Source organism: Muscardinus avellanarius (assembly GCF_963383645.1).
Source record: "Muscardinus avellanarius genome assembly, chromosome: 10".
Lineage (NCBI taxonomy): Eukaryota > Metazoa > Chordata > Mammalia > Rodentia > Gliridae > Muscardinus > Muscardinus avellanarius.
Window position 1 is genome coordinate 106,113,984 of NC_137796.1, and position 25,028 is coordinate 106,139,011.

Below are 25,028 nucleotides of genomic sequence, written 5' to 3' on the forward strand. Positions count from 1 at the left end.
GGTCGCTACGCGGCCGCCGCCATCTTTTCCTTTTCCTCCTGGCTATATATTTTTTAAAGTATATGTTGTGGTAAATATTGCCTTCCAAGCCAATTATTTCATTAGCTTCTTGTATGGCTAAGCTAGAAGGAACCTTGGAAACACGTGGTCCATGTTTTCAGGCGAGGTAGTGAGGACCTAACGGATGCACTCAGGACCCCAGAGGGGCCAGCGGGAGCCAGCCAGTTTCCATGGTGCCCTGAGCACCTCTGTGCCTTTCTGTACTGCTTCTGCCTCCCAGTTTATTCCAACTGGTCACTGATCACCAGCTCCATCAGGACTCAGAGAATCTGAATTGGTTTGGGGTGGGAACCAAGCATTAGGATTTTTTTTTGTTGTTGTTGTTTGCAGTGCTGACGATTGAACTCAGGGCCATTCTACCTCTGAACTGCACCCCCAGGCCTATTTTTAAAATTCTTTATCTTGAAACAGGGTCTCACTAAGTTGCAGAGGGCCTCACTAAGTAGCTGAGGCTGGCCATGAACCTGAGATCCTCCTGTCTCAGCCTCCCGAGTTCTAGGATTATAAGCATGCGCTACCACGTGTGGCTGCATTAGGAATTTTTACAAAGGTTTGTAGGGGGACTCCTCAAGTGGCTGTCTTGTATTTTGGATTCTGTGCTTTTCTCTCCTTCTCTGTCCCTGGTGCCATGGCCCATATACAGGCCAGAGGCTGCTGTGCTGTGATAGAGCCCTAGCCCTCCAGGCCTCCGCTTTCCAGGGAGAACACTTGTAGTTCTCCTGCTCCAGGCCTTGGGCAGCTCCATCCCCTACTCAGCTCCATAGCGTGGCAGAAAAGGCTCTAACTTCCTCATGGCCTCCCCTACTCCCTGCTCTCACTCACCCTTCCTGCCTCGCCCAGCCTTCCATCCTTCTCCCTCCCCTCAGTCCCTGGGACATTCCTGCTCACCTAGAAGGTGAGGCGGGTCCTAACTCCCATCCCGTGTATCCCGTGTGACCTGGGGCCTGGCCTATGTGTCTGTCCTGGTCCTTATACTAAGTGGTCGTGACCCTGCTAAAATGTGAGTGTGGTGTAAGGACAGTCCCCGGTCCATCCTGCTGTTGCCGTATGGTTCCTTCTTGATAAGTTTAAGGAAGATGGCCACACAGGGAGCCGGGTGTGGTGACACACGCTTGTAATCCCAGTATTGGGAAGCTGAGACAGGAGAATCACGGTTTGTAGACAGCCTCAGCTACTTAGGTCCTCTGCAACTTAGTGAGATGCTGTTTCAAAATAAAGAATAAAAAATAGGGCAAGGAGTGTAGCTCGGAGGCCGAATGCCCCTGGGTTCAATCCCCAGACCCATAAAAAAAAAAAAAAGCCACACAGGGTTTATGCAGGTGTTGCGTCCCCCACAACACAGCACCTCTAAGAGTTGGTACTTAATACTCATCAAGCTGGGCGCAGTGCCGCACACCTGTAATATCACTAATTGAGAGGCTGAGACAGGAGGATCACAGGTTCAAGGCCAGCAGGCAGTTAACTCAGTGACACCCTGTTTCAAAATAAAAAATGACAAGGGCCGGGGTTGTAGCTCAGTGGTAGAATACCCCTGGGTTCAATCCCTAGTCACACACACACAGACACACTTCATCAAATAATTATTTAACAAGCCCATTTCCAACGCAAAAAGTCCATGTTAACTCAGACCCCATTATAAATTTCACACATTTCCATTATAAATTTTTTTTATTTAAGAATACTGATTAACACAGAAAACAAGACTTAATTCATGGAATTGTGCATATGGTCATACATCACAACATGTTAATTTCCTTATTATGTATTGGCACTGTCAACAGGATACTGTAAACAAGATCACTTTGTATGTGTAAGCCCGTGATGCTCCCTAGCTATGGTTTTCTACCATGAGCTGATATATATAGAGATAGAGATAGGTATAGATATATAGAGATATGTTAATGTTATGCACAGTTTTGTATGGTTACTGGGCCTCAGTAAAAATTATAAAAAAATCCCAATTTATAATAAAAGGGAGGATGTGCTAAGACTTGCTAGTACTGGACCTTGTTTTCTGGAGGACTGACAAGACTCACTAGAGACAGTGACTAGACTCGAGGGCACCAATGGGTGACGGGTCCTCTCCAGACCACTGGCCACAGAGACTTCCTCGGGGCTCGTCCAAGATGGCAGACTGCCTGTCCGGCCCCCGAGCTTTCACCAACCGCTTCCAAGTTTCTACTGTCTTGAGCTCTGCTGAAAATTCTCTTCCTTGAAATTCTTCCAGATAATCCACGCCCAAAAAAAGAGGATGTCCCAGGAGCTCATTATGCCCTGCGCTGACAAGAACTCATTGGTAAATGGCTTAAAAGTTTTAACAAGAAGTAACTTCCATTGGGAAGGAGTGAATAATAAGCTTGAAAATGACCTTCCAGACAAAATGATCTCAGTCCTCCATCAGAGCCTCAGGGGGAGAGAATAGAACACCCGACCACTCCCTCCACGGAAGAGAGTTTCCCGTTGTCCTTGGCTTAAAACCACATTGAATATTTGCATCGCATGGTTCTCAGGAGAAGCCATACCTAAGCCCATGAATGGATGATGGTTTGGTCTGCATTTTTCTCGTTTGCTAAAAAAGACCTTCGGCCTTGGGGTACGCCTGTGGAATCTGGCTCCCTGTAGAAGGTGTGACCCTAGAGATGACTCGCCTCTTCTGCACCCGCCCTTCCTGTCTGCAACACGTGCCCTGCTGGCTCCTTCTGCAAAGTCCTGCTCAAACTTAGCCAGGCCCTCGGAAGCTCCTTTGACTCTGGGGTAGACTGGGGCACTCCCTCTGACCTAATGGAAGCTCCTATGCACTCCGGGTACCGCATTTACCGCTCTGATTTAGCTGTTGGTCAAGAGTCTGTTATTCCCAGCGGGGCATGGATCCCCCGAGAGCAGCGACTGCACTGTGTTTCCTGTGTGTGTTCCTGGTGCTTAGCGCAGGGCCTGGGGTGGCATGGGTACTGCATGGAAGTTTGAGGAACAGATAAAGATTGATGTGTGACTAAACATACCAATGAGCGGGACCTTGCAGAGAGAGGGAGGTGGTGGTCAGCGTGGCCATGGCCTTACACATGGCTGGCTACCCTCCAACTCTGGGGATGCTGAATGAGCCAGGGGTGTGCCCACGGCTGTTAAACACCTCAGTGCCTTTCACTTATCAACGAAAATAGGCCGATGACCGAGGGTGAGGAAGAGTGGAAGCTAAATCTTTGGATGATTAGTTATTAAACAAACGCAGTGTGCCAAGCCATGAGCTGCGACAGGCCCATCTTCCCAGGCAGCCAACCGAGGCACCAGGAGGCGGAGCGGCTTCCTTCTGGACAGAAAACACAGGCCGGACCCCCTCCGGCTACCCGCTAAGCCCTGCTCCATGGCTGCAGGACTATCAAGCGCTCTTTTCGCGGGGAGGGGAAACGTTCTAAGAATGTCTCGCCTCCCTCCAGAGATACTGGAGCCTCAGCTGCAGCCTGTTCAGGCATCTAAAGACCATCTGCTCTTGATGGAGCTCAGGTATCTCCAGGGAAGTTGTGAATTAAAGAACAAGGAAGGAACCACACTGCACGCACGGGCTGCCTCCCCGAGCCTGAGCTCGCTGCCTCCGAGCCGCGGCTCTTCCTTCAAGAAGTCCTTCCTTCCTTCTAGTCCAGCAGCGGCTGCCCACAAGCAGAGGGCGGGCGCAGGAGCCCCAGCTAGCGGAAGCGCCTCCCGGGACGGGGTCAGGAGTCAGACCCCGAGGCCCCGAGACGGGGTGAAGTGGCTCTGAGCTTCTGCTCCTGGGGCGACAGGCCTGTGCTTCTGACGCTTTGGCCCAGCGTGTCCCCACGTTGCTCAGACTGCAGCGTCCTCCACACAGGTCTAGGCTGACGCTTAATAGGGAGGAGGGTGTTTAAGGGACGAAGGGTGTTGAGTAGGAGCCATCATTGATGCCACCCAGGGGTCGAGCCCCGTGGAGGACAGAGGGCAGAATTCACAGTTCAGGGGAGCCCCCAGGTGCACCGGGGGAGGGGTCCTCCTCCAGGGGGCAGAAGCCCCTCCTTACCCCGAGCTCTGTCTTCTGGTTTCCTGTGAACCACCCAGCCCCTCACTGAACCAGGAATGGGGTGCTGGGAGCTCCCAGGGCTGGGTAAGGGGTGAGAGTGTGTGTGCTCGTAAGGGAAGGGGGAGCCAGGGTCTGCCATCTCAGAACAGGGCACTCGAGTTGGCCTGGAACCCAAGACTCCTGGCCACCAGCTTCAGAGCGGGTGCAACTCCCTGAGTGGCTTCCAAAGAGGTTGTTGGGGTTGGTCAAGGGTGGGCTGAAATGTGGTCAAGACCCCCATGGCCAGTTCTCAGCCTCCCGGCCAGGACTCAGGCAGAGTTTCTGGGCTGATATCAGTGTCCATCACCCGGCTCTGCAGGGAGGGACATCACACCCAGCCCACCCTCCCTTCCTCCCCAGACGCGCCCCCCCACCCCCAGGAAACCCTTCCGGAGGCTTCTCCTCTGATGCTTTGAAGTGGAAACATGAATTAGGCTAACTAATCAATTTGACAGCTGTTGAGATGGGGCTTTCTCAGGGCGCAGTGGAAATGGCTTTTTACTTGAAGTCGGCTAAGATGTCGCTGAAAATATTGAGGAAGAGGTGAGCGTGGTGCTCCCTGAAGACCAGCATGGGGCGGAAACGGATGGACTTGTCTCCGCAGCCGCCCAACACCACACCTGGAGGAGAGGCAGTGGGGGGTCAGAGGTGGGCGCCTGCTGGGGTGGGGGAGAGGACTCCACACGCCCGCCCGCCACCCACTCACCTCCCGCCCGCCGCCCTTCATCCTCCCTCCCCTCACCATCTCCTCCGTCCTTCACCGCTCTTCCTTTTTCTCTTTGTTTCTGGGGATGGGACCCAGTGGCATTCGACCGCTGAGCTACATCTCAGCTCTTTTGTTTGTTTGTTTGTTTATTTATTTATATTTATTTATTTTTGTGGGTCTGGGGATGGAACCCAGGGGCATTCAACCTTCGGCCGACACCCCCGCCCTATTTTTTTATTCTTTATTTTGAAACAGGGTCTCATTGAGTTGCGGAGGGCCTCACTAAGTAGCTGAGGCTGTCTGTGAACCACGATCCTCCGGTCTCAGCCTCCCGAATGCTGGGATGACAAGCGTGCACCACCATGCCTGGCTATTTATTTATTCTTTAATCTTTGAAACAGGGTTTCACTAAGTTGCTGAGGTGGGCCTTGAACCTCTGATCCTCCTGTCTCAGCCTCCCAAGGGCTATAATTAGAGGTGTGCACCACCACACCTGGCTCCAGCCATCCTCCTCTTCTTTCTCTCCCTCTCTCCCGACCTTGAAGGCCCATTCTCCTCCCCCAAAACAAAGTGAGGCGATAAAGAAATCCCAAGATTAAAGCCCTTGCTCAGCCCGAACGCGTGGCATGGCCGCTTGTAATCCTAGTACTTGGGAGGCTGAGACAGGAGGATCACAGGTTCAAGGATAGCCTCAACAATTTAGTGAGGCTCTCTGCAGCCTAGTGAGACCCTGTTTCCAAAGAAGAAATAAAATCTGTCTGGGGGTATAGCTTGGAGGTAGAATGCCTCTGGGTTCAATATCTAGTAACACACACACACACAAATAAATGAGTTAAAAAAATAAAAAGTCCTTGCTCATGGTGTGCCGGGCGGGGGGTGGTGGTAAACAAACAAATTAATTGCACCAAGTGCTGGGCACACAGGAGGTGCAGAGCCATCACTGAGGCGCGATGGGCTCCTGTCATTACAAAGGGAGACCACCATTTGCAGCCGGGCACCCTCGCTGTGTTGCTTAGCATCTTTGGGACTTCATGTTCCCTCCACACACACCCTGGGGATCAAACCCAGGGCCCCCCACCTGCTAGGCAGGGCTTCTACCCCCAGTCAGCCTCCTGTTATCTCATTTTCCTATCCCTGCCCTTCAGGGCTACTGCTCAGGTTCTATGAGAAGGCATGAGGAAGAGGCTGACTATGTGCCCGGCACAGAGTAGGTGCTCTGCTCACTCCCATAATATCCCCCCACTTAGGACTCTCCGATGGTGTCCCATAGTTCTTTGGGTAAAGCCGGGAGCCTTGAACCTGACCCACGGGCGAAGGTGATGTGGCCTGGCACCCCCAGCTCCACCCCCTCGCCTGTCTGTCCCCATCTCGCTCATTCTGTTTCTCCACCTGTGCTAGCGCACCTGCCTCAGGTCTGCACACACACGCCCTCTGCAGGACGCCCTTCTGCACCTGCCCATCCCCGGTCCTCTGCCAAGCCCTCAGGAGATGCCCACTGCTCGAGGAGCTTCCGGGGATTTCCTGCCCCCATGTCCCCAGTGCCCTCTTCACGGGCCCTCCCTCCCAGGTCTTGTGACCGCAGCGGACTGTGAAATACCGTGTTTACTATCCCCTCCTTGCAAGGCTGCGACGCCCTGAAGGAAGGACCCCAACGGCCTCGCTGTGGCTCCCTCCCCGGTGGCCGCTGCTGCGTGGACAGGTGGGTGAAGAGATCCCACCCGGGGCTGGGGGTAGCTCAGCCGTGGAGCACCTGCCTAGCTGTGCAAAGTGCTGGGTTCCATCCCCAGCACTGTGACAAAACAAACAGAAAGACATTCCGCCAGCGATTTCTCTTCTTTCAGCCCAGCTGCGCCTCCAGCATGCTCTCCTGAGCGCCTCCGCGGCCACGCCAGGTGGGGCCGGGCGCGGGCGAGGCTCTGTGTCCCCGCACAGCTGGCTTGGACCTGCGCGCTCAGCGCCCCAGCCTGGCTACTTACCTTTGTTTCTGGCGATGAGGATGAGTTTGTTCCGTACGGATTCATCTGGAGTGTCGAAGGAGCAAAAGGTGCCTCGCCCCCTCACTCTGCTGATGAACTGGGGGTACCGGGCCTGCAACGGGGGAGCAAAGCTGGTTACCTGGGTGCCAGGGCGCTCAGTGGCCGGGCTTCCTCAGAGGCCTCCCTTGGTCCAGCCTTTGGGGCTCTGCATGGGTTGCAGAATCACAGTTGGGCTAAGAATCCTGGCTCTGACATCCGGGCCTCCTCTGTGCACACCCCTGGGGGAGTCAGTGACGCGGCCAGGCCTCATTTTCCTCTTCTGTGAATGGAAGCTCTCAGTGCCACTGACCCCGATGAGGTGTGGTGAGAACTTAGTAGGACAGGGCTTATGTGCTGTTATGGTTTGGATACAAATGTCCCCTGAAGAGCTCACGTATTAGTGTTCAGCTGTGATAGGATTAAACCATGAGGCTCACACTCCCATCAGTGGATGGACCCATTGCAATGGATTTGTGGGGTGTAACCTAGGCAGGTGGGGTGTGGCTAGAGGAGGTGGGTCCCTGGGGGTGTGGCCTTAGGGACTGTGCGTGTGCCTTCGAACCCCCTTCAGGAACTCTCCGCCTCCATGTCTGGCCTCCATGATGTGAGAGCAGAGCCCTTGAACGCTTCTTTCTCTGTTCCCTATGTCATGCCCTGAGCTCCACAGACCTGGCCTAACAAGGACTGACCCTGAAATCTCCAGAACTGTGAGCAAACAAACCTCCCTTCCTCTAAGTTGTCGTCCTCAGGTTTTTCAGATCACGACAGTGAGAATGGTGGTTGCAACATATGCTGAGTCCTGTGCCTGGGGCCTGGCACTTAGTAGGGGCTCCACAGACACCAGCCATCTCTGTTATTAGTTCTTTTTCTAGAAAGTTGGGGCTGCTGCCAGGAGAGGAGATGCTCCGTCTCACTCCAGGCTTTGGGGCTAGGAAGTGTACCAGGTTGGACAGAGCCCTGCCACCCCAGCTCACGTCCACCAGGGACCTGTGGATGTGGCCTTATTTGGAAATGGGGGCTTGGCAGATGTAGCAGTCAGGTTAAAATGAGGTCTTCCTGGATGATAGTGGGCCCTAATCCAGTGACTGCTGCCTGGTACCATGGAAACGTGGATACAGAATCATTCACAGAGGGGAGAAGGCCGAGGGATGGTGGAGCAGAGACTGGAGGGACACATCTGCAAGCCAGGAGACACCACCGACCGCCGACAGCCGCTAGAGCCGGGAGAGAGGCCTGGAGCAGACTCTCTCCCAGAACCTCCTGGAGCACCAGCCCTCCTGAGAACTTGATTTCAGGTTTCTGGCCTCCAGAACCGTGCGAGAATAGATTCTCATAAGCCCCCCAGTTTGTAGGAGGCTCACAGGGGCCCCTGGAGCCCGGGGTCTTGACTTTTCCCTGCTCTTCACCGTCATGTGAAGGATGGCGGATGCAGGCTTGGGCGACCCGAGGTCATTCAAAGGTCCTGGGGCAGGGCTGCAAAAGCGAGTCCTTTTCAAACAGCTTCCGGGTAGAAACTGGAGATGAAGTTAGGATCCGGTGGAGATGGGGTCACACAATGCTATAGTTAGGATTTCCTGACTGCTCCTGAATCCTCACGGTGAAAACGGGCCCATTTGGGGCTCTACAGATGGAGGAACCGGGGCTCAGAGTCATGACAGCACCTATTCTATCCCAGTCCTCCCACTTTCTCATTTCTTGGGAACCAGTGATATTTTAACTCCTATATTTATTTATTTGGTCCTGGGGATCGAGCCCAGGAGCATTCTGTCTATATCTTTGCTGCCTCCCAATCCGTCTCCCTTTTTAATTTTGAAACAGGGTCTCACTAAGTTGCCGAGGGCCTTGCTATAAGTTGCTGAGGCCCTTATGTAAGCCTCCTGTCTCAGCCTCCCAAGTACTGGGCTTACAGTGTGTGCAACTACACCCAGCTTCAGGGATTTAAAAAAAAATTATGTATTTTTAGTCCTGGGGATTGACCCCAGGGACATTTTACTTCAGTGTTACACCCCCGGTCCTGTTTGAAAATAAAGAATAAAAAATATGGCTGGGGTGTAGCTCGGAGGTAGAATGCCCCTGGGTTCTATCTCCAGTTCTGTGTGCACACACACACACACACACACACACGCACGCACACACGTGCACACACACACACACACACACACACACACACAATCTACGCTGAATTTCAAAAGTATAAGAGAGAGCCGGGCGTGGTGGTGCACGCTTGTATTCCCAATGCTTGGGAGGCTGAGACAGGAGGATCGCACAGGTTCGAAGCCAGCCTCAGCTACTTAGTGAGGCTCACAGCAACTTAGTGAGACCCTGTTTCCAAATAAAATATATAAAAAGGTCTGGGAGTATAACCCAGAGGTAGAAAGCCTTTGGGTTCTACCCCCAGTACCACCAAAAAAAAAAAAAAAAAAAAGTTTAAGAGAATGAATTTAATATATTGCATTTCTTATGTTCTATACTTATGACCTGTTAAAACAATAATATTTTGGACATCATGGGTTCAGTAAAATATATTTTCAAAATTAATTTTACACCCTTCTTTTTACCTCTCCTCTGGCATTTAAAGTTACCCCTGTGGCCTGCAGAGGCTCCTATGGGCCAGGATCGCTATGGAGCAGTAAGTAGAGGCCAGATAGTGCAGAGGAGGGACAGAGAACGCACTGTGGGGAGACTGACGACTTGGGAGGCTTTGCAAAAGAGAGGCATCTGAACTTGGTGTCAAATGATAACCACGAGTCGGGACCTGGGAGTGAGGTCAGGATGGAGCAGTGGGCAGCGTTCCCTGCAGAGGGCACAGCGTGTGCGGAGTCAGGAACCCGGGAACAGTGCAGCTGGTCCTGGGTTCAGGACGGCTGGACCAGCAAGCACAACGCCATGCTGAGGACCTTGGCCATTGCCTGGGGGAGCGTGGGGACCTGGGATGGCAGGGCGGGGCGGCAAGGGTACCTGGAGGTCCAGCAGCCCCGTGAGCAGGACCTTCCCAGCACGGGCCGCGTTATCCAGCAGGTCCTCCCTCTTGATGACGTTGATGACCTCGGCCAGCAGCAGGTTCTTGGCTGGGTCCCCCAGCCAGGTGTTAAAGATCCGGTACGGCTGGAAGGAGGTGGGGTGTCAAGATGGTTCACTCTCCGGCATCCCTGAAGAGCCCCCTCCCCCGGGCATACCTTGTCCTTTCCTGGAAAGCAGAGGAACGAACCCAGGACGCTCCTGCCCAGGGCCGGGAGGGGGGCACACTATCTCGTGGGGGTCTTCCAGCCACGAGCCTCAGTGGGGAGACCACGCTGCATGCCTGGGAAATGCCTGGTCTAGGGGAGTCAGATGGTCACCCCGATTCCAGGCAGGCCTCGCTTAGAGAGCGGGGTGTGTGCACAGAATGCTTGCCAGTGGCATCTCTGTCACAGTGTGACGGACGGCATACGCGACATAAACCAGGACAGCTGAGCCGCCACGGCCTTGCGGGGCCGAGTCTGTGATACGGGCCGTCCACCACCGTGGCCTGAACCCATTACACGTGCGCTATTGCAATCCTCGACTTTATAGGACAGGAGGCCGAGGTCCTGGGAGGTCAAGGGATTTGCCCTTCACAGTGAGGCCCCTGGTGGTGCGGCTGCTGGCACCGTGGCCGCGAGGATCATCTGCTCCACCTGTTTGTGAACCATTCAGGGTGGTAATGTGGCCGGCTAGAGCAGGCTTCCCAGCCTCCCCTGGAGAGCCGGCGGGCCAGGGGGCGAAGAAGGGACTGTTCCCTTCCTTCCCGCCGCCTAGAGCTGAAGTGAGACGCTGTAGCCCCTTCTGGATGACGAGAAGAAGGTGAGGGTAGAAACTCCATGTAAGAATGATGGGCCGGGCGTGGCGGCGCACGCTTGTAATCCCAGCATTCGGGAGGCTGAGACTGGAGGACCACGGTTCGCGGACAGCCTCAGCTACCTAGTGAGGCCCTCTGCAACTCAGTGAGACCCGGTTTCAAAATAAAGAATAAAAAATAGGGCAGGGGGTATAGCTCAGAGGTCGAATGCCCCTGGGTTCCAGCCCCAGACCCACAAAAGAAAAAAAAAAAAAGAATGATGGAAGGAAGAATTCTGGGCTCATGATGTGTCTGTCTGTCTGTCTCTATAGGAAAATGCCAACCCGTTTGCATGCACAGCAGTATAGTGCAGTGGTTAAGAGCACGGCTCTGGGATTGAATCCCGAATTCATCACTTACAGGCTTGTGGGGAGAGCGGGGGCGATCGGACCTTGGAGCCTACACTGAAGGCCAGGGGCCCAGAACACCTCTGCGACAGGCCAGGTGCCCACGAGGCCCCTGGGCGAGGAGGGAAGGCAACCGACTCACAGCGTTGGGCCGGAACTCCTCCTTGTGGAAGAAGCCCCCGGTCATCATCTTCTTGCTGAAGGTCATCAGGTCCGCCGGGTCGTCCAAGTCCCAGTGCTCGTGGGCCCAGAACTTGCCGGTGCAGCCCCCTCCGGTCTGGACCTCGTCGACTAAGAAGGCGCAGCCATGCTGGCCCCAGAGGGAAGGAGAGAGGAGGACAGTAAAAAAACAGGGCTGGGAGTGCAGCCCTCAGCCCCAGGCCGGCCGCCTAGTCGTGCTTGCTAAACTGTAAACCATGCCCACGTTTTTGGGCTATGCAGAATGATGGAGAAAAAAACAGAGGAAGAGCAGTTCCAGCCGGAGCTGTGCTGAAACAGTTCTTTCTTTTTATTTATTTATTTTTTGTGGTACTGAGGAACCCAGGGGCTTTCTACCTCCAAGCTACACCCCCAGCCCTATTTTTTATTCTTTATTTTATTTTATTTTATTTTGGTGGTACTGGGTTCCTGGAAGCCCTTCTACCTCTGGGCTACACTCCCAGACCTATCTTTACATTTTTATTTGGAAACAGGGTCTCCTAAGCCAGCGCACGTGGCTGGCTTTGAACCTGCACGATCCTCCTGTCTCTGCCTCCCAAGCGCGGGGATTACAAGCGTGCGTCACCACGCCAGGCTTATTCTTTATTTTGAAACAGAGTCTAAGTTGGGAAGGGCCGCAGTAAGTAGCTGAGGCTGTCCATGAACCGTGATCCTCCCGTCTCAGCCTCCTGAATGCTGGGATGACAAGCGTGCCCACCACGCCCGGCTCAAAGGTGTGTTTAAATGAACTCCTATAAAGTTTATCCGCAAAGTCCTTGGTTTGATGTGTCTGTCACATAAACGCACAGCCCATCAAAACTCCCATAATCTGAAGGGAGTTTACTTTGCCCCCATGTAGTATGAGCCACAGGGACTGAAAGACCAGGTGGGGACTCTGGAAAGAAAAGGCGAGGGGCTGAGGTCTTCCCGGGACCCCTGAGGGAGTTCCCGATGGACACCTCAGGTTGGAGGCTGAGTTTTCTTTTCTTTCTTTTGTTTTTTTTGGTGGTACTTGGGTTCCTGGAAGCCCTTCTACCTCCGGGCTACACTCCCAGACCTATTTTTACATTTTATTTGGAAACAGGGTCTCCTAAGCCAGTGTGCGTGGCTGGCTTCGAACCTGCTCGATTCTCCTGTTTCTGCCTCCCAAGCGTGGGGATTACAAGCGTGTGCCACCACGCCCGGTGGAGGCTGAGTTTTCAAAAACACATTTTTCCCCCTTTTCTTGTGGTACTAGGGATTGAACCCAGGGACATTCTATCTCTAACCTATACCTTCAGCCCTATTTTATTTTATTTATTTAATTTTTTTGGCGGTACTGGGGGTGGAACCCAGAGGCTTTCTACCTCCAGGCTATACTCCCAGACCTTTTTAATATTATATTATATTTTATTTATATTATGTTATATTTATATTATATTATATTTTATTTGGAAACAGGGTCTCACTGGTTGCTGAAAGCCTCACTAAGTAGCTGAGGCTGGCTTTGAACCTGCGTGATCCTCCTGTCTCAGCCTCCCAAGTGCAAGGATTACAAGCATGCGCCACCACGCCCGGCTTCTATTTTATTTTATTTTTTTATTTGGAAACAGGGTTTTACTGAGTTGCTGAGGGTCTGGCTGGGTTGTGGCAACCAGCTTTGAACCTGTGATCCATCTGTCTCAGCCTCCTGAGTACTGGGATTACTGGTGTGTGCCACCACGCCCAGCTGCAATAAGACTCTATTTTATTTTATATTATATTTTGTGGCACTGGGGATGGAACTCAGGGGCTTTCTACCTTTGGGCTACACTCCCAGACCTATTTTTATATTTTATTTTGAATCAGGGTCTCACTAAGTTGCTGAGAGCCTCACTGATAGCTGAGGCTGGCTTTGAACCTGTGTGATCCTCCTGTTTCAGCCTCCCAATCTATTTTTTTTTCAGTACTTGGGATGGTATCCAGGGGCATTCTACCTCCGAGCTACACCCCCAGCCCTATTTTTTTTTTTTTTTTTGGTGGTACTGGGGGTGGAACCCAGAGGCTTTCTCTCTCCGGGCTATACTCACAGACCTATTTTATACTTTATTTGGAAACGGTTATACTCCCAGACCTATTTTATATTTTATTTGGAAACAGGGTCTCACTAAGTTGCTGAGAGCCTCACTAAGTAGCTGAGGCTGGCTTCGAACCCGTGCAGTCCTCCTGTCTCAGCCTCCCAAGCGCTGGGATTACAAGCGTGCGCCACCACGCCTGGCTCCCAGCCCTATTTTTTATTATTTACTTTGAAATAGGGTCTCACAGAGTTGCAAAGGACCTCACTAGGTAGCTAGATCCTTGAACCGCGATCCTCCTTAAACCTCAGCCTCCCCAGCGCTGGGATTACAGGCATGTAATTTATTTTATTTTATTTCAAATATTTTATTTAGAGCTGGGCATGGTGGTGCACACTTATAATCTCCGCGCTTGGGAGGCTGAGACAGGAGGACTGCACGGGTTCGAAGCCAGCCTCAGCTACTTAGTGAGGCTCTCAGCAACTTAGTGAGACCCTGTTTCCAAATAAAGTATAAAATAGGTCTGGGAGTATAACCCGGAGGTAGAAAGCCTCTGGATTCCACCCCAGTACCACCAAAAAAATTATTTTATTTTAAATATTTTATTTATTTTATTTTATATTATTTTATTTTTTGGTACCGGGGATTGAACCCAGAGACATTCTACCTTTGAACTCCACCCCCAGCCTGATTTTATTTCTTATTTGGAAATGAAGTCTTGCTAGGTCGATAAGAGGCTCACTACTTCTGTCCTCAAACCCACAATCCTCCTGTCTTAGCCTCCCAAGTACTGGGATTACAGGTGTGCACAACCATGCCCAGCCCCAATAAAACTTTAAAGAAGACGCCCCATGACTCCTCTACCCGCGGTATCATAAGCAGCCTCCGCACATCCATTAGTTTGGGGGGCCCACAGCAGAACCCCATGGTCTCGTCCAGCCCGCTAACCTTCCTCGTGATGTCCCTCAGCTTCCGAAAGAAGTCGTCTGACGCGTGGTTGTCTCCGCCCTCGGACTGGATGGGTTCCACGATCACCCCAACCACCGTCTTCTTCTTTTTCCGATATTTCACGATCAGGTCCTCCACCTGGAAGGCAGAGGGGTCACTGAGCGCGGGCGGCACGGCAGCCGCGGGCGGGCGGCAGGGTTCCGGGGCCCCTCGAAATCAGCCTGAAGATGTGCTTGTGCCGTGTCCTGGTCCGTCTATTGGGAGCCGCACGTGTGGCCGGGGAGGTGTCCTGCCTGAGGTCTGGGGCGAGGTCTCGAGGCTTCCAGGGCTTCGCCGTGGTGGTCCCAAACATGCCGGCCAGAGAGAGCGTAAGAAGAGCAGGGCCACGCTCCTGGCATCATTCCGCGCGGCTGTCGCGGCTAATATTTGTTATTATTGTTCTCAGAGTTGGTACAGGGGCCTCGAGGCAGAATCTGAGATGGATCTTCATTTTACCTACTCTGTGTGTGTGTGTGTGTGTGTGTGTGTGTGTGTGTGTGTGTGTGTGTGTGACTGGAGGTTGAACCCAGGGGCATTCTACCTCCAAGCGACATCCCAGCTTTTTCACTGTTTTTTGTTTTGTTTTGTTTGGAAACAGGATCTCACTAAGTTGTTGAGAGTTTTGCTATGCTGCTGAGGCTGTCCTCCAAACCTGCCATCCTCCTGTCTCAGCTTCCCAAGTATTGGGATTACAGGCATGCGCCACCACGCCTGGCCTGGATTCTCGTTTTAAAACCCGTAGCCAGGCTTTTCTATACCGAGAGCAATGCCATTAGGGGCTGTGTGGGATGAGGCTGGGGAGGCCTGGGCCAGTACATGGTCCAGATTGAGTTGGGCTGAAGTACCACAATAAATAAATAAAAATAGCCAGGCATGGTGGCGCACACTTGTAATCCCAGCATTCAGGAGGCTGAGACAGGAGGATCGCGATTCACAGACAGCCTCAGCTACTTAGTGAGGCCCTCTGCAACTTAGTGAGACCTGGCTTCAAAATAAAGAATAAAGCTGGGCGTGGTGGCGCACGCTTGTAATCCCCGCGCTTAGGAGGCAGAGACAGGAGGATCACGCAGGTTCGAAGTCAGCCGCGCTGGCTTAGGAGACCCTGTTTCCAAATAAAAATATAAAATAGGTATGGGAGTGTAGCCCAGAGGTAGAAGGGCTTCCAGGAACCCCAGTACCACCACCAAAAAAAAAAGAAGAATAAAAAAATAAAAATAAAGAATAAAACATAGGGCAGGGGGTGTGGCTCAGAGGTCAAATGCCCCTGGGTTCCATCCCCAGATCCGCAAAAATAAATAAATGAAAAATAAAATAAAATAAAATAAAAAACATGATAACCAGAAAATCTACCACTATACATGTGGCTTATGTCATATTTCTGTTGGAGAGAGCTGGACCTGACTCCATTATCTCATCTCCTTTATTTACCGCTGAACCCCAGTACTTAGTCCTCTGCTTACTGGCTACTCAGTACTCAAGAAATACTAACTGATTGGAAACACTGACCCGCCCGAGAGGAAAACCAGAGGCTTTGTTTGAGCTCAAATCCAAATCTGAGGGTGACAGCCATTCTCTTTTCCTGGCCTAGGATCTGTCCTGTGTTTCAGGTGGGACCTCAGTACACAGTACAGATCCAGGAGGGGGTTTTGGGGTAGAAGCTAGAAGGATGGAGATGAGGGTGGGGTACCAGGTAACCAAGGAAACCAGAGAAGAGTGCAAACCAGCAGACAACAGCATCCTGTGGGGCTGTTTCATCCTATGAGAAATGTCCTATGTTCTTTCAATAAGTCCTTCTTCCCTTATTTTAGAGTTAGATTTTATTGCTGGAAAAAAATGACCCTTCAGTTTGGATCTGAGCTCAAAGAAGGCTGCTAGTATTTCTCTTAGGCACATCATAGTTTCCTATCAACTAATATGTGTATGTGTGTTACTGAAGATTGAACCCAGCGGCATTCTACCTCTGAGCCACACTCCCAGCAATTTTTATTTTTCATTTTGAAACAGGGTCTTGCTAGGCTGTTGAGTCGGCCTGCTCAGCCTGGCTTTGAAGCTGGGATCCACCTGTCTCAGCTCCCAAGTTCGGGGATTACAGGTGTGCCCCACTGTACCAAACCCATAGCTTAATCTGGACCACGTCCATGCCTGGTGCTTCCAAGCCCACTCCACGAGCCCCTGATGGGATCGCTCTCACTGTCGCCGAGTTTTGCACCGGCTTTTAAGATCTCTATCTCAGATTCTGCCCCCCAAAGAAACACGAACAATAGAAAAATTGGTACCAGGAGTGGGGATGAAGACTCGGGGGGAAACAGCGTGTCTCGCTGCCTTTCCAACATGCAAGCCTGGATGCCTGAGGTCTCTGTCCCTGCCTCCTTCCCAGGGAGCATCACCCACGACCCCACACGGGCTCTCGGCTCTCCTCTTTGGGGCTCAGGCTCAGCGCCCGAGGGAGGGCATGGAGGGCCCAGTTACCTCTTCCAGGCAGCGGGCCTCTTCCTGTTGGTTCTCCTTCACGAACTCTTCCAGAGGGTATTTCAGCCGTGGGAAGGGAGCGATGGGCCAGTCAAAGGAGGGGATGTCGATCTTGTGGATGGATTTGGAGTGCGTGGTCGCTAAGCAACCTGAGTCCAGCAACACAGAGAAGCAGATGCTTGGCTGGGGGCAGTGGCATGGACAGCTCTGGACAGGACCAGATGGCATTTCAACCCTGGACGTGGAATGCCCACGGAGGCCTGCTGCCTGCAGACCCCCAGCTCTTGCAATAGCCTGTGAATCACTACGTGTGTGTGTGTGTGTGTGTGTGTGTGTGTGTGTGTGTTTGCTTTGTGACTTATCACAGATAACATGCAGGCTGTGAAGATGAGACCAGGGTTTAAAACCTGGCTCTGTCACTAAACGGCCTTGGAGAGTTCTCTCCCTGGCTGACCCTCGATTTCCACATCTGTGTAGTGGGGGTAATAGTGCCCCCTCCCGGGAACTGCATGGCATCAAGGAGACAGTAGATGTAAGCCACCAGCGCCAGACCAGGGGCAGCTGTCACTATTACTGTTCCTTCCCTTCCTTCCTCTCTCTCCTCCCTCCCTCCTTCCTTCTTTCTTTCTTTCTTTCTTTCTTTCTTTCTTTCTTTCTTTCTTTCTTTCTTTCTTTCTTCTTCCCCTTCTCTCCTTCCTTCCTCCTCCTCCTCCTCTTCCTCCTCCTCCTTCTTCCTCTCTCTCTGTCTCTGTTTCTGTCTCTCGCTCTCTCTCCTACTGGGAATTGAACCTAGAGACATTCTATCTCCGAGCTAAACCCTCAGCCTTATTTTATTTCTATTTTTGTGTGTGTGTGTGTGGTATTGGGGACGGAACCCAGGACCATTCTGACTCTGAGCTACACCTCCAGCCCTATTTCTTATTCTTCATTTTAAAACAGGGTCTCACTGAGTTGCAAAGACCCTCACTAAGTAGCTGAGGCTGTCCGCGAACGGCGATCCTCCTGTCTCAGCCTCCTGAATGCTGGGATTATAAGTGTGCACCATCATGCCCGACTTTTTGTTTCTATTTTGAAACAGGGTCTCACTAGATTGATGAGAGTTTCACTCTTGCAGAGGCTGTCCTCGAACCTGAGATCTTCCTGTCTCAGCCTCCCGAGTACTAGGATTATAGGTGTGCGCCACCATGCAGGGTTGCTGCTGTTTCTATGACTCTGAATGCTACTGTGGGACCCCACCGGCCCCTCCTTACCCAGGGTCCTCCCGTGGAAAGCGCCCATGAAGGAGAGGATGCTGTAGTCGGGGCAGCCGGGGGCCTAGAAGCAAGAAAGGTCAGCATCAGTCACTGCTGTGAGGCCCGGGGAGGAGGCAGGAGGCCATCAGAAGAACCCGGGGCCTTCCCAGGAGGAAGTTACAAGCCACACTCCCAGATCTACATCCAGTCCATAGATGGTCTAATTTGTTCACACGTTTAAACTTTTTATTTTTATTTTTATTTTTTTTGGTGGTATTGGGGTTCCTGGAAACCCTTCTACCTCCGGGCTACACTCCCAGACCTATTTTTAAATTTTTATTTGGAAACAGGGTCTCTGAAGCCAGCGTGGCTGGCTTCGAATCTGCCGATCCTCCTGTCTCCGCCTCCCAAGGGGGGGGGGATTACAGGCGTGCTCCACCACGCCCGGCACTAAACTTTTTTTTTTTTTAAAGGGCCAAATATCTTATTTTATTTTATGGCTCTGGGGATGGAATTGAGGGCTTTCCACTTCTACTTCTGAACTACACCCCCAGCCCTATATTTTTGAAACAGGGTCTCGCTAAGTTCCTGAGGGTCTCTGTAGATTGCTGAAGCTGACCTTGAAGCTACATCCTCCCAAGTGCCGGGATAACAGACAGCACCATACGCAGCTTTCATACTTATTTATTCATTTCTTTATTTATTTTTGTGGTACTGGGGTCGGAACCCAGGGGCATTCTATGTCTGAGCTCTACCCCCAGCCCTATTTTTAATTCTTTATTTTGAAACAGGGTCTCACTGAGTTGCAGAGGGCCTCACTAAGTAGCTGAGGCTGTCCGCGAACCTGCGATCTTCCTGTCTCAGCCTCCCAAATGCTGGGATGACAAGTGTGCAACATCACGCTTGGCTCATTTTTTTTTTTTTTTTTTTTTTTGAAACAGGGTCTCGCTAAGTTGCTGAGGGGGCCTCAAACTTAATGATCCTCCTGTCTCAGCCTCCCAAGTACTGGGATTATAGATGGCTAAATCTAAAATCAAGAGTTTTTTTTTTTTTTTTCCTAGTAATGGGGATGAACCCAGAGGCATTCTACCTCCAATTTATACCCCCAGCCCTATTTTTTATTCTCTGTTTTGAAACGAGGTCTCTCTGAGTTGTTAAGGGCCTCACTAAGTAGCTGAGGCTGTCCTCGCACTGTGATCCTCCTGTCTCAGCCTCCCAAGTACTGGGATTATAGATGGCTAAATCTAAAATCAAGAGTTTTTTTTTTTTTTTTCTAGTAATGGGGATGAACCCAGAGGCATTCTACCTCCAAGTTATACCCCCAGCCCTATTTTTTATTCTCTGTTTTGAAACGAGGTCTCTCTGAGTTGTTAAGGGCCTCACTAAGTAGCTGAGGCTGTCCTCGCACTGTGATCCTCCTGTCTCAGCCTCCCAAATGCTGGGATTACAAGCGTGTACCACCATGGCTGGCTTTAAACGAAGAGCATCTACACAGATCCAGAACCTCTGTCTGGCCGGGCGTGGTGGCGCACGCTTGTAATCCCCGCGCTTGGGAGGCAGAGACAGGAGGATCGCGCAGGTTTGAAGCCAGCTGCGCGTGCGCTGGCTTAGGAGACCCTGTTTCCAAATAAAAATGTAAAAATAGGTCTGGGAGTGTAGTCCGGAGATAGAAGGGCTTCCAGGAACCCCAGTACCACCAAAAAAAAAAAAAAAAAAAAAAAAAAAAAAAAAAAAAAAAAAAAAAAAAAAACAGAACCTCTGTCTGCCCACAAGTTCTGCCCCAGGTGGGTGGCTTTCCCCTTGGCAGCAGCAGGTGCCCTGGCTCTTCTGAGTTCTCAGCCCCTGGTCTACCTTTGCTCCCAGCTCTGCCCGCCCTCCAAGCTCCAGAGCTCGCGGGAGTCCTCTGCGCTGCTGGGTACCAACCTGGTCTGCTGGGCCAGGAAGTGGGGGAGGGGAGGCCCCACCTTTCCTGCTCCCCGCAATCCCTTCTCAGCCTCAAGCAAATAACACCGTGGCCTCTCCTCACATTTTTTTTTTTTTTTTGGTAAATTTCAAAACAAGGGTTTTGCTAGGTGGATGAGAGTCTCACTACTAGCAGAGGCTGTCCTTGAACCCGCAATCCTCCAGTCTCAGCCTCCCAAGTACTGGGATTACAAGTGTGCGCCACCACGCCCAGCCCTCACATTTTCTGATCCTCCACCCAGGAAGGGAATCCAAACCCGCTTCCAGCTCACTGAAGGAGAACTGCGGCTTCTCGCTGGGGCCATGGTTTCCCTTACAGCCCTGGGAAGAACTCCAAGATGGCCTCTTCCAATACCAAAGTACCCCTTGCCATTCTTTTCTTTGTTTTTCTCCTGATTATGAATGGCATAGATTTGCACTATTATGCATATTTGGAGGTAGCTGATATAAATGGGGACAGAGATGTAAAAACATGGATGGAGAAGGACGTCCATGATGTCAGGTTCAACAAGAAATGACCAGAGAAAAAGTAAGAGCCATCTTAAGTGGATGCAGGTTTATATACATGTGGAAAATGGTGTGGATACAGTTGCTAGCAGGAGGCGGGGCTAGGAAAATACAGATATAAAGAAATATGCGAGCCGGGCGTGGTGGCGCACGCCTATGATCCCAGTACTTGGGAGGCTGAGAAAGGAGGATCACGCAGGTTCATGGCCAGTCTCAGCAACTTGGTGAGGCTCTCTGCAACTTAGTGAGACCCTGTTTCCAAATAAAGTATAAAATAGGTCTGGGAGTATAGCCCGGAGGTAGAAAGCCCCTGGGTTCCATCCCCAGTACGACCAAAAAAAAAAGAAAGAAATATGGGAGCAGGGTGTGGTGGCGCACGCCTATGATCCCAGCACTTGGGAGGCTGAGACAGGAGGATCGCAGGTTCATGGCCAGTCTCAGCAACCTGGTGAGGCCCTCTGCAACTTGTGTAGCTCAGAGGTATAATACAACTAAATTCAATCCCCATTCCTGCACAAACCAAAAAAAGTTTCAAAAAATAAAGCTTAGCTAGGTGTGGTAGTCCACGCTTGTAATCCCAGTACTAGGGGTGGGGGGGGGCTGAGACAGGAGGACCCCAGTTCACAGACAGCCTCAGCTACTTAGTGAGGCCTTCTGCAACTTAGGGAGACCCTGTTTCAAAACAAAAAAATAAAAAATAGGGTTAGGGGGAACAGCTCAGAGTTAGAATGTTCCTAGTACCAAAGACAACAACAAAATATAGGGAAAAATAAGCAAATAAACACAGACAGTCACAGTCGCCCCACCGAGAGGCATACCGCGGTAAACACATTAGCAGGATTTCTTTTTTTTTTTTTTTTTTGGTGGTACTGGGGTTCCTGGAAGCCCTTCTACCTCCGGGCTACACTCCCAGACCTATTTTTAAATTTTTATTTGGAAACAGGGTCTCCTAAGCCAGCACGCGTAGCTGGCTTCGAACCTGCGCGATCCTCCTGTCTCCGCCTCCCAAGCGCGGGGATTACAAGCGTGCGCCACCACGCCTGGCAACATTCCACTGTTTTCACTAAACAACAGCGCGCATGTCCAAGCCAAGAGGCACTCTGCGTAGTTCTTGTTATACTGGAATGTAGTGAACACAAGTACTGGGTCATCAAGGACAATGGCTCTGGATTTTTTCCCCACTCTGGGGATGGAGCCCAGGAAGGGCGTTGTGCATGCTGGGGAAGCAGTCAGCCATAGAGCTACAGCCCTAACCCTGAGTTTTGTCTTTGTTTTTATTTATTCTTTTGATATTGAGGATTGAACCCATGGGCATTCTATCTCTGAGCTACACCCCCAGTCAATTTTTTTTTTATTTTAAATAGGGTCTTGCTAAGTTTCTGAGACTGGTCTTGAATCTATGATTCTCCTGTCTTGGCCTTGCAAGTCCTAAGGTTATAGGCGTGGCCCGCCATGCCCCGTCCTGATTTTTTTTTAAAGCAGCAGACACTCTGTCAGAACCATAGTGGGACTCCGTACACAAAAGGAGGGCAGGCCCGCTCTGGTTGGAGTGGGTGGGAAGCTTGCTATCCTCACCCAGAGGCTCTTGTGCCACAGGCTCAGTTCCAAGCCTGTAATCTTCAGGACAGAGGGCTTAGGGGAGGAAGTTAGGTTATTGGTGATGTCTCCCAAGGGGGATACTGGGACCCCAGCCTGTTCTCTCTCTCCTTTGCTTTGTGGCCGCCATGATGTGACCATCCCCGTCCTTCTCTGGCTCTCTGCCATGATGTCCCGCCTCACCACGTGTCCACACAAGAAGGCCAGGAGACCACGGACTGAACCTCTGAAACCAAGAGCCAAGATACACCCTTCCTCGAGTTATGTCAGTCGTTTTGTCACAGCAACGGGAAGCTGACTGACACAGACGCCCACTTGGTTTCCCCGCAGTCCCCACCCTCCACCGCCTTCTACACAGCAGGAGAGGCCTTCTCGGCATCACTGTGAGCTGAGAGGGGTCCACTTGGAAATCTTACATTTCCTTCATCCTTCCTGGATGCACAGGTCGTTTCCAATCCTTTGAAGTTACTGTTACTAGAAACATGATTGATATTTCTTGTGAGTATATGTTGATGTGTTTGCTTATTCTGGAGAATACATTAATGGCCTCTTTAGACTTATCATATTCAGGTATTTGACCTGGGAAACTGGTGAAGGCTGGTCAGAAAGAGTTCCCCTCAGCCCCGATGCCCAGGGAATGAACTCGAATCAGGAGGCTTGGGGACCCTCCTAACGAACGAAGGGCAGGCTTAGTCAACCAGTGTCAGCCCGAGGGGCTGGGGGCGCTCTCACAAAGGACGGGTGCGAGGCCCACTGCGCCTACCTGGTTGATCATGCAGGTATCCAGCTCCTCTTTTGAGAAGCCCCTTTGGCCTCTTTCCTTGCTCTGCCAAATCAGAAAAGAACAAAAACTGAGACGTTCTGGGGAGACGGGGCATCCATCTTCCACCCACCGTGAGGTTTAGTCCGGATAATCAGAGTGTTTTTTTAAGGGAGAAGTCGATCTTGTGTATTAATCGTGACGTGTTTGTGCTGAAGCACGGGGCTGTGAATTGTGCTTGCAGTGAAATAATAAAAAGAGGAATACACACAGTGCGTTGCAGGTGTGCAACCGCTAAGCCCCCGGGAGCATCATGTCATTGGCTAAATTTGGTGCCGAAGCCCTGACCCTTTGTACCGCTCCACGATGGGAGTTTGGCAGAACTCCATCCAGGCCCTCCCTGGATGGTCACCCCAGTCACTGAGTGTGAGACTCCGGCCCGTTGGGCTGAACCGTCAGACGAGGGTCCCTGCGTGCGGCTGGATGGGGGTGTGCGCTGGTGCCGCCAACCTTACCCGGTACCACATGAAGATGGTCTTGAAGGCGTTTTCATTGGAACAGGAGCCGCAAGCCATGGTGATGAGCTGGGACATCCCTTTGGGAGCCACCTGTGGTGAGGGCGAGGAGGCCAGCTGTGAGCCCAGGCCCGCCCTGAGCCCCACTTCCCCTCCCTGGAGCTGCGTCTGCACAGGGACCCCGCCATGGGCTCCCATCGCCCAGCATGAAGAAGGCCAAGGGGGAGGAGAGGGAGCTGGGGAGAGCTTAGAAGCAGCCTGACAGGGAGGGGGATTCTGGCTTTTGCAGGCTGGGAGGAGAAGCCCAGGGAGGCCCCAAGGCCCATAGAGAGGACAGAAGAGACAAAGCAGCCCCATTTGTCTCTTTGGCTCCACTGCTGTCCCCTAAGACACCCACACTTTCCAGGCTGGAAATTGGGGTTCCCACTGACTTTAATTCTTGTGACAACTAGAATCAGAAAGTCGGGGGAAGACTGAATAATGTAACTCCTGCACATCTCCCAACATGGGGCCAGTATTATTTTCCCAGGTTCCCTCGGTCTTGCATACAATAAACCTCCTTTTTTCGAGAGGAAAATTTAAAGAATATTCTGGAAAAGAATATCCACAAAGGGGGGGGGGGAGTCAGCCACGGCAGCAGGTCCTTCAGGGTTCTGGATCGAGACCTTTCGCTGCCCTTGGGGAGAGCGGGGCTGGAGGCCGGATTGTCCCCTAGACTCACAGACATCAAGGACTCCTGGAGCCTCTCCACAAAGTTCTCCGGAGGCAGGATGCCCAGGGCGGGTCTGTTGATAAAAGTGCTCTGCAAAAGACCAGCAGACAAGAGGTGACTTCTTGGGGCCGTGGGTCCCCGTCCACCCTTTCACGGGCTGGCATCAAGTGGGCCGTAAGTGGCGCTGTGTCTTTGGTATTCTGTCAGTATCAAGGATGACTGATTTCCCTGAACTTCTAGAGAAATTCACTAGGATTGCCCTGGATTTTATTATTTTTTTGGTGGTACTGGGGGTGGAACCCAGAGGCTTTCTACCTCCGGGCTATACTCCCAGACCTTTTTGTTTTACATTTTTTATTTGGAAACAGGGTCTCACTAAGTTGCTGAGAGCCTCACTAAGTAGCCGAGGCTGGCTTCGAACCCTTGCGATCCTCCCGTCTCAGCCTCCCAAGCGCGGGGATTACAAAAGTGCGCCACCACGCCCGGCTTGCCCTGGATTTTAAAGAAAATCCAGTTGCTTTCCCGGTTGTGATATTGCACTGGAATTACACAAGATGTTCTATGCCAGGGAAATGAGGTGCCTTGCACCTCTTGGGACCTTAGTATGTCTTTGTGCTTTTTTAAGATTATTTTTGCAACTTCCTGTAGACCTATCTTTATTTTTTAGTTTTGGGGTACTGAGGATTGAATCCGGAGGCATTCTACCTCCTAGCTACAACCCCAACTCTTTTTATTTTAAAACAGAGTCTCACTAAGTTACCAGGACTTGCCTCAAACCTGTGATCTTCTCCTGTCTCAGCTTCCTAAGTACTGGGGTTATAGGCATAAGCCATAGGGCTCACCTATGGATCTATTATTTAAAACACTCAGCACAGCCGGGCGTGGTGGCGCATGCTTGTAATCCCAGCATATGGGAGGCTGAGACCAGAGGATCCAGGTTCACAGACAGCCTCAGCTACTACTTAGTAAGGCCCTTTGCAATTCAGTGAGACCCTGTTTCAAAATAA

The 25,028-nt window shown here is 51.6% G+C and overlaps 1 protein-coding gene across 6 annotated transcripts in view; it reads right to left on the bottom strand.

Moving 5' to 3' along the window:
• Window positions 1–4,624: 4,624 nt before the first annotated feature.
• Window positions 4,625–25,028, bottom strand: part of ABAT (4-aminobutyrate aminotransferase) — a gene marked incomplete at both ends in the record, with an annotated part of 50,668 nt that continues 30,264 nt past the window's right edge. For 2 of the 6 annotated variants that reach the window (XM_080702822.1, XM_080702817.1), the window contains 10 exons: window positions 4,625–4,746; window positions 6,809–6,920; window positions 9,806–9,952; window positions 11,193–11,360; window positions 14,230–14,367; window positions 16,738–16,886; window positions 17,988–18,051; window positions 22,798–22,860; window positions 23,310–23,402; window positions 24,031–24,111. In XM_080702822.1, the coding sequence (XP_080558948.1) occupies window positions 4,625–4,746; window positions 6,809–6,920; window positions 9,806–9,952; window positions 11,193–11,360; window positions 14,230–14,367; window positions 16,738–16,886; window positions 17,988–18,051; window positions 22,798–22,860; window positions 23,310–23,402; window positions 24,031–24,111 (1,137 nt within the window). The remainder of the gene's footprint in view (window positions 4,747–6,808; window positions 6,921–9,805; window positions 9,953–11,192; window positions 11,361–14,229; window positions 14,368–16,737; window positions 16,887–17,987; window positions 18,052–22,797; window positions 22,861–23,309; window positions 23,403–24,030; window positions 24,112–25,028) is intronic. The other 4 variants (XM_080702818.1, XM_080702820.1, XM_080702819.1 and 1 more) reach the window with 4 other exon arrangements.